The 14,545-nt window shown below is 41.0% G+C and overlaps 1 protein-coding gene across 1 annotated transcript; it reads left to right on the forward strand.

Annotated features, from left to right (window-relative positions):
- Positions 1 to 2,354: 2,354 nt before the first annotated feature.
- On the forward strand, positions 2,355 to 14,545 carry T265_08040 (hypothetical protein; the record flags this gene model as incomplete). Its single annotated transcript, XM_009173734.1, has 5 exons — positions 2,355 to 2,422; positions 5,340 to 5,531; positions 8,224 to 8,370; positions 10,069 to 10,136; positions 13,984 to 14,545. 4 exons carry the CDS (start codon positions 5,409 to 5,411, stop codon positions 14,378 to 14,380), a joined length of 735 nt encoding a protein of 244 aa, XP_009171998.1.

Raw genomic sequence — 14,545 nt, forward strand, 5'->3', positions numbered from 1 at the left:
GTACAGCAGACGCTGCATCTTTCCGTCTTTGGTGGTATAGAGTCTGGATGGCGGCGTAGTTGGCTCGGCGGATGTGCTTTCGGCTGACCGGGATCCGATGGGCTAACTGGCGGCGACGTCGGGAAACAGTTTTCCAGGTGTGTGGAAATGTCCTGGAGGCGTGGAGGTTCAGAAGCGACAGGACTTGCTCCGGTGTCATGATGCCAGACTGCAACCCTCGGGGAAATGCCAGAAGGTCAACACTAGCGAGCGAACGGTCAGCATGGGATTCCAAGAGTGACACGGTGCAATCCACGGTTTGTTTAAACCAGACGCTGTAGTCATCGGCTTCTGATGAGTAGGCCGTCGTCTGACTGATAGTTTGCTCAGGTTCACCAGATGATGTTTCGTCCTGTTGTGCTTGCCAGTTAAGCACCCGTAACCTGGTTTTGATGCTGATAGCCGATCGGCCAGGAAAATACTGCTCCAATCTCGTGAACAGCTCGGTTTGCGTGCCGCAAGATGGATATAAATTGTTAGCCAGGCGTAAGAGCGATTGTGACTCTTGCTGGGACCAGCGGGTACCGGAATACTTCACTCGGCCAAGCTTATCTGCATTATGCTGGGTGGGGTGTGCGTGCCGGCGGTGTTGACTCAGGCCAATCTTCGTCGGAAAAAGGCGGGAACAATCAGCGCAGGCCAATTGGGCGACTGTGTTCGTACCAACACTTTCATTGTCGTGAACTCGATGATGGGCTACAAAGCCAGCTTTCGATTTGCAGCATTTGCCACATTCCTCACACGTGAACCCAACGAGTCTCTCCTGTGTACTGGTTGGAACTGGTGCGGAGGCGCCAGATGATTCGTGGTATGCATTGTCGAAAGTAACAAGCACATTGAAACCAAACGGGGTGGCTGGCCCTGTCTGGAGTTGCTGAACTCTTAGCTCACCCAGACAGACGTCCAGGCTCCCGGTCGGCTCGCCGACCCGTTGCCATCAAAACAATCACTTATTCCCGTGCGCAAAGATTAAGAAAGAGAAGTGAATCTAGAGAGCGTGAAATCGTGGCACGCGGAAGCATAAGCAACGAGAACCGTGGTGCTGCTTAAAGGAATTCATCAACAGCCATAACGAAATTAACACTGTCTACGCACTGCTAGTGAGCGAGAAACCCTCAAGTCAGTGGTAATATCAAGACAGCTGCGGTTGTCAGGACAAAATGGTTGTTGAGGCAAAGAGACAAAGGTCTCAGTGAGGCAAATCGGAATTTGAAGATAACTTCTGCCAATAGTACACCAGCAAAGGGGATGGAATTAGTAACTGCTCTGCCGTTATGCGTTACAGAATGATTGATACTGTGGAGCTTCCTCATCTTCTACTGTTTAATACTGTTTAATAATAATAACAGACATTATTGTTACTTTTGTCGTTGTTGTCAGAATCGATGCCTTCTATTCAGGGTACTTTACAAGTGCAGGAAATTTGCTGCGCAAGTGCAGATGTTTATTTCCGGTTAAAGTTAATAGGGAAACTGTAATTCTGGGTAGGCATCAAGCACAAGATTCAGTTGTTTCCGCTGAAGCAAGACATCCGCGCGTGTTTTTTAGGGGAAAAACCTCAGGTACATCAGAGTACGCAGGTTACAAAAATGTTTTCAGTCAGATGAAGTTTTACACTGAAACGTCGAACCAACACAACTCGTCAGAAATTAATCGCCTGGTCTAGTGAAACAGCAAGGCGTCGACAGTGGTGTGCATATCACCCCATATTCTGGGCAAACATGATGAATGCACACTTACTGGTTGGTTTCGAGGACATTTACAACACTGTAAGGCATGTGGTCTACCAAAAATTGATTTAAAGTCTGCTAGCTAGTGTGCACTATCAGATAATGCCCCGTCAGCTACCAAACACCTCAGGATATCTTACAATATGCCGGAAAAACAAGGCCGCTAGTAGCGCTAAATTCATCTTATCATCAGTAATAAACCACAGGTTTTGGATTGCCACAAAATCGAACTGCTTTGAAGGTAGGCAGGTTTTATTGTTTTCGGTTGACTGCACAATTAAAGTAAGCGGCAGTCCATACATGTATCTTGAAACTTTACACTTAAGGGATGTCGTCCAAACAATCCGCCTTATTGGGTCTTGACAGTTTTAATGTAGATTCAAGCAATCTATTATTTTTAGGCGTCATATGGTGATTCCTAAAGTGCAAAACAAACACGATTCCACGTGACAGCAGTTATAACAACGAATCAGGAATTTGCACCAGGAATATGAGTGACCTTGAGCGCCAAGCGGCAGATTAAGGTCATTTTTACTGAAGCATTTATATGAGCTTGCTAGGCGGTAGTCTTTTGTCAGAGTATAACGATGAATTGATTTTGATTAATTTTAGATGCACATTTTCAATGATCTTGTTGCTCATATGGAAAATCTGTAAGTTTGAGAATTGCTTTTCTCTGTACTTCTTGAAGGATTTTGTTTCGAACTGTTTCCTATTGAATGGGTATATTTTCAAGTGTTACTGACAAAAACAGAGAAATTTCCAGTGTTATAATTCATCCTTCTTCTTTTGTCGGTTTTCCACGGTTGGCACACTCATACATTCGTTGCGGACCAAATTTCATCTACCAATCAGTTGGGACTCAGTTGTGGTCCTCGTTAAAATGAACCAAGCTTAGTTGCAACGGGTCGCGATTCTTAAAATCTATTTCCTTTGTTTACTATAGGAAATTTAATATGCACCGGGTATCTCATCTCTTCTAGTGGTGGTTGTGCACAGCCACTAACCCACCGCACTGCTACGCTACGCTCCACAATAACGCACTGATGATGTCACCTCGATTGGTGATGAAACGTTTGCAATCAAATTGCCCAGCTCAGCGAACAAGCCAACGGACACCATAGAACCAAACCTTCCGGCCTAGATTTTCACCTTCAGGTACACCCTGATGGTTACCACCATCAGTAATCATGTAGTAGCAAAAAATATTGTCTGTTGACCACGTGATATTTCATCTGGACATCGGGCTTCGCAAAGCGCTTTTAAAACGCTTTTTATTAGGTAAGGAGACATTGGCATAGTGCGCTTGGTCGGATTTCCTCTCAGAATCCACTTCTAAGTTATACCCCATATGTCTAATATGATTAGCACAGGAAGCTTTATTTGTGTGTAATTTGTGTAACTGGATTACAATTCACGTGTCGCTGCGTTGCAGCCTGGTTCACTTGCATTCAATTTCTTCGTTGGATGTCATCATTTCAGTAATTCTGTTTCTTTGGGTCGAGTGGACCTTTTTGCGCTTTCGGTTTCTGATCATTAGACCCACTGACTGGAAAGTCACGCGTACAACGTAAATCTTAGGCACACGAAAAATTTCCGTTTCCACTTGGGAATAGGAACCAAGCATACTGCACAGTACTCATATTTCTGAGCCGCTTTTCAGCCTGAGGACTGCTGCTGACTGAATAGAGAGCATATTATTCTGAGAGTTGACCCATAACCAAACACGCTGCATCTGTGTCCAGTCAATTCGTTTTCTAATTAAGTGTGTCCACGTGCATCGAATTCGATTTTAGTAGATTGCTGCCTCAGTATTACTTGAAGGCCCACCCTGAAATAATAGTCAGCTTACTCATTACTGGTACTGATTGTGCTATGAAATCTATCAAAGAAGGCAAAAACATCTGTTGAATCTATGGCTTAGAGGAAGCGACGAGTCTGTTACTTATAACAAACTTCAGCCTAAGTATTTTCTATGAGCGTTTGTTATAAGTTGTGAGCCGAAAAGTAGAAAGCAGATACTTTACTGAGAAAAGCCTGTTGTGTTGATGGGAATTTACATAAGCCTCCACTTGTCTTTTCGCAATAAATATCCTCCCCCTTCGCTGAGTTTCAGGAGGATTTAGAAATGCTTATACCCAGATTCATAGCTGCTTAACTAGTAGAAATTGAGACTTCGTACTTCGCTTTAATCTCAAGTTTGTTTGTTGGAACAACAAAACAGTTCTGCTTAACACACCAGGTTGCTTCCTCTGTTACACGTCTCCGCGGTGAATTATATGGGCAGATATTCACTTTGTTTCGCTGGTCATTATGCATCATACTGTCATGTCAGCTGGGGTGCTTGTAGCACAACTCTTATTGATGGACCAGTGGTCAGGAAGTCGTTGTAGGCGCACATCACCCAGACAGCTCGACAGAAATAAAGAGATACCAAGATGGGAGAAACCGGTCTTGGGCAGTCGATGAATGCTCAGCAACCGTATTAGTAGTGTATTACGCCCATATAAAGTAATACCTCCTTTTTTAAAATCCGGCCCATCCCCAATGTAACAAACAGTGACACTCCTTAAAGGTCAATTCTCATTTAGAAGCAACCAAATAATTCCCATGCATCTCAGTTGAAATAATTAGCCGAAATCGTGCGCAACGAAAATATCAGGCTTTCTGCCTGGCGATTATTAGATGATCACAACTTGTAAAACCCAATGTATGTATACATATATATGTACATGTATTTATTGTAATCTTGGCGTTTTGAGGACATCTCCATGGACCGTTCATATCACCGTCTCATTTCAGTTGTAAATCTAGTTCCATGAGCATGGATATTTTCAAATCTGCGCTCTGAATGGGCCACTACACCCTACGCGTTCGCGACCCGGATGAAGTCAGCAAACCGAGTTGGAAAAATAAGCGACTTGAGAGGATGCCGGCTCTAAAGTATGTAAGAGTGTGAAAGCTGCTGTGTCAATCAATCATCATGTTCTCCAAAAAATGAAAAACAGTGGAAATACCACTCAAGATATGGTGTTAAAGAATTAAAGTCCAACTGTTGGCTCAGAAGGGTACAGACCTGAACAGTAGATGCCAACGTTCAAAAAAATATCATCCGGTGAAAGCATATTGATGAATCTGATTGGATGGTTTCATGAAAACTAAACTGCACTCTGAAATTGCGCTGATAATTCAGCAAGTGTTATCAGAACTCTATATACATGAACAACACAAACCCTTGTTACCAATGGTAACACTTTCATCCTTAAAACTGTGAGACATCTAGTGTGAACAGGTGGTAATTTTTTCAGAGCAAATCCAGATGCATGAGGCTTAAAGTGCACTCAGTTTTCAACTATTCATTAGAAGCTATTGGTAAGACATGGTGAAAGAGGCTAATGCGCGTATAAATGAAATGATTGGATCGATGGTGGCGCATAAATGCTACCGTCTGGCAAAGAATACTCTTGAATTATATGACAACCAATCCGGCACATAGTTAAAATTCATGAAACAAAAATCAGCCTGTCTGCCTTTCGACATACGGTAACTTAAAAGCCATGATCTTTTTAGCAATGCACAGACAACACGAGTAAGCAGTTGACGATTTCACAGAAGGACAGAACAATAAAGGAATTTAAAATGGACAAAGATGCTTTCTACGAGGCATATAAAAAAGAGAAGAACCGTCCACCACCAGATATCACTCCTGCAGCGTTCCAACAGATTGCAGCAATGGGTGATCAGAGAGCAAAACATGGATCAGTGAGTGCCTAATAGACAAGTGATATCCTTCTACAAAATACTTATCATTTCGCCGTTACTCTCAACAGTTCTATATCTCATGTTTGAGTGTTTACGGTAGTTCTTATATCGCACTATATTCTCATAAAAACAAATGCTCACATGGTTGCTGAAGCTTTTTTGAAGCCTGTGTAACCTGGGTTCAAGTAACACAAGGTTGGAGAAAATTCAGGGACTACACCTACCTGATGAACATGAAGAGGGACGAAACCGTTCATATGATGTCAAAGAGTTTCCAGCAAACTTGTGAGTAGCTTTTAGCATAAACATTACAGGGTTTCCCGGTGCCCTAAATCTTAGAAGAAATAATTTCGTCAAATCTTCATCACACGTACTTACAGATCTCAGGTTTTCATCCATGGTATAGACACTAGTAGGTACGTGAAATCTGAATATAGGTCAGTCGGGCTCACAGATGCTTTAAAAGTGCCTTCAACGCTCAAACATCCACATTCAGTTTGACTAAAGTGATTTCAAAGGCTTTTAATTAATTAATAATTTTCGGTTGTCTGGAATATTTAAAACGCAACAAAGTTTGATCCACAGTTGTTTTTTTCTAACTTTCCCGCTTCAAAAACGATCGTCCGTTTGAAATTTAGTTCCAGTAAGAAAAGTTTGTAAATCATTACCGCAGACAACTCCAGTGTGACAGCTAGTACGCCACCGTATAATGCTGAGTTCGTTGACAGGTCACCTTCCAGCTTAGACTAACTCGCAACATGGTATCCTATGTTTCCTGGGCGTGCTCCTTTACTACTGAAGTTTATAGGTCATGTAAACCATTCCCAAATTTAACAAAAACTGATGGTTAATGACGGCAGCGCCATAATAAAGTAGATTTTTGACCATGCCCATTATCTGATACCTGGTCCTTTCTCTGATTGTACCAGCCAACTTATCTACTAAATTTTTTACGCCAGTCAATAGATAGATGTCATGTTTAGTCACTGAAACGGTGTGAGCTCTTCTCAAAGGTTATGTACTTTTAGAATCTTTTTACGCGAACATTCACTTGAAGTAGAATGCGTTGGTTGACGAGAAATTTAAGCGTTCATCCACACTTGATGAAACATGCAATTTCTATAGCTGAATCTCTATCAATGTCGTGGTGTTCATTCGATAGCCTAGAAGTGGTAAAAACTACACAGAACTAACATGACGACTTGTGCCCGACCAACGTCACAACCACCGTCAAAAACAGTTAGGTGGCTTCGACTTGTTTGCTCACTCTCTTCCTTCTCCACCTAACGAGTGAATTTCTTTATAATAACACGGATGCGAGTGTTTCTCTGATGACTCATTTCATCGATGCTGCCTCATCACCCGATACTCTTATCCACATGGACTAATAATTGCATACATAACCATGCTCATTGTTAGAATTAGTGCAACACATTTTGTGGCACGTATGCGCGACGTTAAATCCAGTGATTTGAAACAATCATAATCTAAGGTCAATTGATCACATTGTTTCATTAGCCCTCAAATTAAACTAACAATACTCCCACAACACGTTTCAAAACTTGCACTTTCATTCACAATTCTCCGAAGAAACAGCCGGTCAACTGGCAAAGTGAAAAACGTCTAGGGGCCATCACCTCTTAATTGCACCCAATGTTTAAAACCACAGCGAGTGTGATATACTATTGGTAAGAGAGATTCGAAGAACATCCAAATATTGTTTCTCTGGTGCAGTCAGCTCACGAAAACAGACACTAGATCGTTATTTCCATTGCAGAAAAACAGGCATCAAGTAATGGATGAGGGATATCGGGTCAATACTGCATAACAAAGAGTGGAATTTATAGGTAATAAAAACCGAGGACGCTATTATAATGACGACAACAGCTTTCACCGCACGTTCTAAACATATAGTCTCTAATGAAATGACCGGATAGAGAAACGTTTTGGTCATAGTAGGTATTCTTATCAAAATCTGCTCCACTGATTTATTTGTCTAATATGTTCACGTTTTAAGACTAGCGTAAACTTTAATACACTGCGTATCTGCCGTTAGATTCTTGAACAGAGTTTTGTAGCGCTTCTTTGTCTTCACACTTTTCAACAGGGTTCGCAAGGACCACAGGAAGCTTATGAGCGGCATACTGTGCGGGTGCCATCCTTGGCCTGCGCTTTGAGAGATAAACACGTATCAGTAAACGCTACACTCTGTCTATCATAATTTGCGACGTAGAACTATACTGATTGTAGCCTAACGAAATTTTGGACACCAAGATTGAAGCAACACGTATAGCGCTGCTGGAAAACCTTTGGTTAAATAGAAAAGCTGCTACATTTTTCAGACAACCGTTGCATTTTTATCTACTCTGTGTATTGCACGAATCCTCGAGTAATGAATGAAAACACAACGTAATCAGCCTTGCCATGTGCTATTTTAAAAATGACAAAATATCTGAGAAATGGGAGTAAAGACTAAGGAGTTTCGGTGCTAGCAGTGTTTTAATCATTCTGAGAACCGTGAAGCTCATAGAAATGCTTGAGTCAGTGATTCTGGTAAGATAGCTAGGCATTCTTCAAGATACGTACAAGAACCAATAAGATCTTAACTAGCCATGAAGTTTTGAGCTTATTTCGATCAATGTAGTACGAAAGTAGTTACCGCATTCCCGTTTATTTCATATCCGTTTCACAGAGGAAGAAACGCGAACCCCCTGTCATGGATGACGAGACATTCTACAAGGCATTTCAACTGGAACAAAATCACTCTCCGTCAGATATCGCTCCTGAAGTCTTTGAACAGATTATTAGGGAAGACGCGGCGAAAATGAAATATGTGTCGGTGAGTCACTGAACATTTCTTGGCCTCAACTCATTCAACGTTGAAATAATTCTCAATAATTGCAAGTTTTTATTCAATATCCAGGTACAAGTGTCAAGGTCCAGTGAGGTCAAACGCATGAGGATTCCCACTTCCAAATGATGTCACTTTAAATGTGATCAAAGGTACTCGTTTTGGGGAACCGTCCAGGCAACAACGTTTGTCCCTTTTGAGGATATTGACCTAATTTACGATACGTCACAAGAAACGGCCTTGTATACTGCAAGCCACAAACCTATAGATAGTCAGAGTTAACAAAATTTCGGTTGTTCTCCAAAGCACACAGATGGATTGAGCGAAATCTGGAGTAGAGAGCTGGTGGTCCTACATATGAGCTAGCTAAAAAATCCTAATAAATAGGGTTGTGTTCGGCAAGATCAAACAGCAAAATATTTGGAATGTCACGGTGAAACCTTGCAGCGCAGCATTTCTGAAATTCATACATCCACAGCATTAGTGTACTTTAAAAGCTGAGAGTTGACAATATTGCAAAAGTAAAAATGAAAATGAAGTATCCTAGGGCTTCCATAATTTTGTATACACCGCTACAAAGAGTAACCCTGGGAAATTCACCATGTAACGTCTTGCGTGTAAACAAGCATACTGAGTAAGTTTTACGGAGTATGATTTGTTACTGCTATATAAGATCTAAGGCTGAGAATTCCCGCTGGCCCTTGACGATTAGGTCTTTTTTGTTAAAGAGATGATGTGAGTTGTGTCCGCTTTGGAACGATTAGGTCGTTTTTGTTAAAGAGATGATGTGAGTTGTGTCCGCTTTGGAGACCACCAAGTTACCGAAAACCTAACAAAGAATCTCAAACTGGACGTGGGGTCCACGTGAAAACAAAACTGTTCGCTGTTCAATTTTTCACTCGCTTTATCGAGTATGAACGTTTTAAAGTTTTAGTGACTTTTGGAAAACAATAGGTAGACCCACCATAGAGCACTGTTTGGTTTTCAACACAACTGTTCTGAACCTTTCGGTTGGGTTTTGAGGCTGAAGAATTGACCACTGGGATATACGTGAACTGGCAGACAACGTAAGTGGTTCTAAAACAAGAAATCCTCAGTCTTCTCACAGCTTGGTATATTCAATTGCGAACCTTCTCCTCTGTCAAGTCCCCCAAGTGCGCAAAAAAGAGGAGCCCACAGTTTCAGTGTATACAATTCTGCTACCGGCAACCGACGGCGACTAAAACGGGATGTTGCAAATAATAATTCACTGCTCCCTGTAACAAATATAAAATCGATATCAAAGTTATGACAAAAAGTTAGTTGTCACATTTCCACACCCACTGCACAAAACTGGCAGACATACAAAACCCAATATGAGATCACTTGGGAACTGAATTGAGTTTACACATTCGGGCTTCTTACGCGGTGTGCTGTGGGATCGTAACTTTCGTGCAGCACTGCCATCCTGGATGAATGATGACGACTTATAAAAGGTGTTTGATGTATTCCGCTCAAATTATCTTTGTGAAATCCTCATAATTATTTCAAAAAACTGCGAGAAGATTGGATGAACAATGAATATATGAGCAAAGGTCCATTTGCTTGTGCTTACCACTCCAAGTATTTCGCATTACTACCGCACCTTATGAAGTGGAGAATTTTTACACACGGCTTTTTCACTGTCGTTCTGATTTCCCACTGCAGAAATTCACCAACCTGTTTGAAAAAACCCTGAACAAGCCAACTTCTAGCGAAGAACCAACAATAATATTGTGAGTTTATTCACTTAAATCAACGATTTTTTATGTGGCTTTGTTTAGTTACACATCAATTTATAATCCATCTCATTAAGCTAGCCATATCTAATTTCCGGTGCTAATTTCAGTTCAACATTTTAATTAGTTGTCTCCATCTTTGCGTTTGCCAAGTCTGCCTTCCTCTTTTCACCCCGCGTACAGCTATACTAAATGATAGCTACACCTGTTGCCAATATTTTTGGGATCAGGGACCTAAATCCCATAATTCCTTATTGTTTCCTGCCGAGCTCACTCTGCGGTGAAGTTTGCAAGTTGTGTGCACAAGTCTTGAGAATACCAGACAGAAGATTTACAAGTTACATACAGCGAAACGTACTTATTAGTTTATTGAAGCATTATATAATATTTCCCAGCCTCTACAGAAGATTTATTCTACTCTCAGAACAAACGTAAACCAAAGGGTTTCTCGTTAGGTAGCCCTGGAAGAGCAGTGGACGAGTTATTGAATTACGCGCTGACCGATATGTTCGTACAACCTGTGATCTTGGCATGTTTGTATAGTGTTCTAACTAGTTGTTTGCTAAGAGGCACGGGGACTGAGTAACCAAACTGAATGAACCGCCTGATTGATCCACACATAAACCAAAGGCTTTGAATGGCTTATACTGCCTTGGAAAATCGAATGAGTCCACCCTTTTGTTTTTTTACTTTCTAATTGAAAATGCACACCTACTTTTTCTATGTTGAATCCTAACTGGTTTCTTAGGATATTTCACTTATTATCCACGGGTACAGTGAAGCTTGATACTGTTATTTCCAAGGGTCTCAGCACATACTTGTTTATATTCAGACGCATAATAGGGCAAGGATCGTTATTAAAATAGCCGTGTGCTCACTAAATGTTTCAACAGCCTCTACTAATTAAGTGGCTCTTTGTAATCTACAAAACTGAGAGTCGATTCATTAGTTCTACTGTTTTTTTTAATTTCTGACAGCAACGAAACACTGTGGTAAACAAATCGGTTCATCTTGATCCTAAACGATCTTCCCAAGACATCAGCACTTCACGTAAACGATAAATCTTACAGTTTCAATGAGACTGACTTGAGAGTCACGTGGGCTTAAGCAAGTGATATGAACATTAGGCGGTGCTTGTTTGCAACTAAACCGAATCCAACCAGATGCACACAAAGGTAGCACAACTCACGCAGCCGTCATGTGAGGATCAATGTGAAACCGGCCCTATAATGACTGCACGGGATCGCAATTTGAGTAGCCCAGTTGATGGACAATCTCTTCTGCATCAGAGCTTAGCATTCTGTTGCACAGCAGACCAATAACACTGAAATACTCCACCAAACGTAACTTCAAATAATGGCTACAATTCCCACAGTGAGACTTTTTATTTGTAAGGGTTTGTTTGGAATCCCATGTAAGCTATCTTTGGTTCGCACTAAAACCCCGCAAGTTCTTCATTGTGTCTTTTGTAGTTTAGTGTGCTTTATTAAAAGTTCTGGTAACATAACATTGTCAATAATTTTTGATGTGGCTCTTGCTCCAATGCTGTTTCGAACTCTTCATCATTTAAAAAGTTCATAAAAACTATGTACGACCTGCATGACCCCAAACCAAGTTGTTGGTCCAACCATGCTTTCTACCATATCTTCATTCGCAAAGGCTGGAATGAAAAGGGATTGAAGTTAGTAAGTAACGTATGAAACCGAAAAGTAAGGGGGTTGCTTGAATAGCACTTAGATGAAGTGGTCTAAATAAACAAAAATTTGGAAGTGGATGTCACTAATTTGGATGAGCATCTGGTAAGATTTGGTCAAAAGATGAGAAAACGGTATACTTGTCTCAGTTTCTGTAGAAGGTGCCTTCACAACGCGCCGACTAGTGTTACGAAATTTTGTTTTTGGGACCCATGTAAACTTTGTAGTCATTAACTGACTTATTCTTAATTGGATAGAGTTCAAAAATCAATTAGACCATTTTGAAACCTTAGATTTTATGATATGATGAGAAACATAAAAAAAATTTAGAGCATTTGTAAATTCAAACAACATACTGAGTACGTGCATGCATATATTCCGTGCTGGATGGTCAGGACCAAATTAGCAGTGACTGGAAAACAGATTTCATATAGTATCTCCACAAGTAAGAAGAAAATTCATGTGAGATGGGCCTGGTTTCCCAGTAAATTAATGGTTACAAAATTCATTCATTCCCTCAAGTCTCCCTTGGATTACAAGAAGGGCCCTTATCGACCAATTCTTGCTCACCAGAAAAACTTCAGGATGAGTGAGTTCCTATGAATGGAACAATGGATGGTGAGATATGTGGCCAAAAGATATCTACAGGTCAATGACTGTAGTCAAGTGAATTCTTGACCTGTTATCTTATGATATCCGTCTCCCTTCGCTTAAGCGTTACTCAATTTAAGCAACCAAAACGCAAGCTAGCGGGGAAAAACTAAAACCATTTCTATAAATAGCTCGCTGTGCTGCTGTAAGCTGATTAACTAGTCCTTAACTTGTCAATAATCACTGTCCATAAAATGGAAACCACAAGCTGGATAACAGTTTTCTTCAGCTAAATGGCTGAAAAGTTTCAATGACATGACCTGAAGATTACTGAAGTCGCTGTTGATGATCAGGTAAGAAAAACTATGTGAATATTCAAGAAGAATGTTGTCTGTCAGAGTTGTCGCTGAGTATTTTTTTAATTAGTCTACTACTCAGGTGAACCAACTTTTTATTCTTCTGTTGTTTCATTAAACATCGAATCACAAGACTGGGTTATTCGACTTATGTGGCAGATGTACTCATTATTACATTTTTCTACAAAGATACATTGAAAACGAATAATGATGTATAGCACGCACACGGCATGGGCTCCGTGTTCAAAGTAAGCCAACGTGTCATTGAGGAGATGTCCAAAACACAACTGATGGGACTTATGGATTAGACATGAATACTCGCAGATCAATAATGGCTCTTGAGCAACGTTCACCAGAAAACTGTGTACACGAACACCCAGATGAAGACAAATTAAGTACCTCTATGGATAACAGAAAAATCTCAGAAATGAAAAAATCGGAACCGAATGAGATCTATGGCGCTGGATACTGGACTGGAGGGTGTTCAAGAAGAAGGCCTGCTAGTTTCTCAGAGAAAGTGATGTACCACTGTGGCTTTGAAATCACGTAAGATACTTTTCACTTAAAGTGAGATGCTGTCGTGGAACTCCATCCACCCTCCAAGCAGTTTACTTGGACATACTCTGCGATAGAAATTATGACCGCCAGCGTACTTAAGCCAAGCACATTCCTAATACATTGCACACCTAACTAGTGGGCATGGAAAATTTATTCGAAATATCAGACTACTGTATGCCTTTGTTTAAACTCGCAGAGCGAGGGTACTGGGACCAGTGAGAGAGAATGAGAATTTTCCACCCAGCCTTACTACATTACGCGACAGGAAGATTATCGAAGTGTCTATGATTTTCAACCTAATCAAATGTTCACTTTAGCGGTATGCCTAAAATCTGAGTAATGAATTACTGTCCTTCTTGACTGAATATGCCTTCTCCCTAACACCGTCGCAAATATCTAAGATCTGGACCCTTACATAATTTGTTCGTTGTTTTTTACCATAAAGCAACCATAGTATTAGGTAGTACACGTATGCAGCTGCATCACTTTTGGCAAACTTAACAAATTTAGTCGCATCCTGCCTTGAATCTAAATCCTCCCCTCGATCCAATATTCCACTACCAGATCCTCAAGCAAAAGTTCGTAATCGATTGCGCGTTATTTCCTACGCAGCCGTTTGCTTATTAACTTTCTTTATCTTGTTAGTCCTCGGGTGGGAGTTCCTTCGACTACACAACAGCAGGCACAAGCGGTGGAGCGTTCCGTCGAAGTTACCGCCCCGAAAATTTCACTTTCAGATCAAAGAGCAACAGAGAGTCCTTCACCACGAGTTCATATACTTAGCAGCCAAATGGATGCGTACTGGACCGGAAAAATTACAGAGTATCTCAATCGATACTACAATGCTCAGGGATGCTTCGCTTCTGTCTTCCCCATTCTACTCAAGTTAGAAAGAAGGCTAGGCCCAGGATGGCGGTTAGATCAAATTGATGACCCAATGTTTGTTTCCGAAAAAGCGCTGCCAAATTCCACAATAAATTTCAAATTTCCGCCAAGCCCCAGAAGCTACACGATCTGGAGACAACGCGAGCCGGATTTTTAACCAATGGAGTATTGAAACCTGTGTTTTCCAGCACAAAACAACCAGTTTGACCAGAAGCATATTAATTTACCGCATGACAGAGTATTGTATTAGATTTTCCTTCTAAAATTTCATTCGTGCGCAATAACATGGTAGCCAAAGAAGCAATACACATGTGTCAACTCT

Source organism: Opisthorchis viverrini (assembly GCF_000715545.1).
Source record: "Opisthorchis viverrini unplaced genomic scaffold opera_v5_200, whole genome shotgun sequence".
Lineage (NCBI taxonomy): Eukaryota > Metazoa > Platyhelminthes > Trematoda > Opisthorchiida > Opisthorchiidae > Opisthorchis > Opisthorchis viverrini.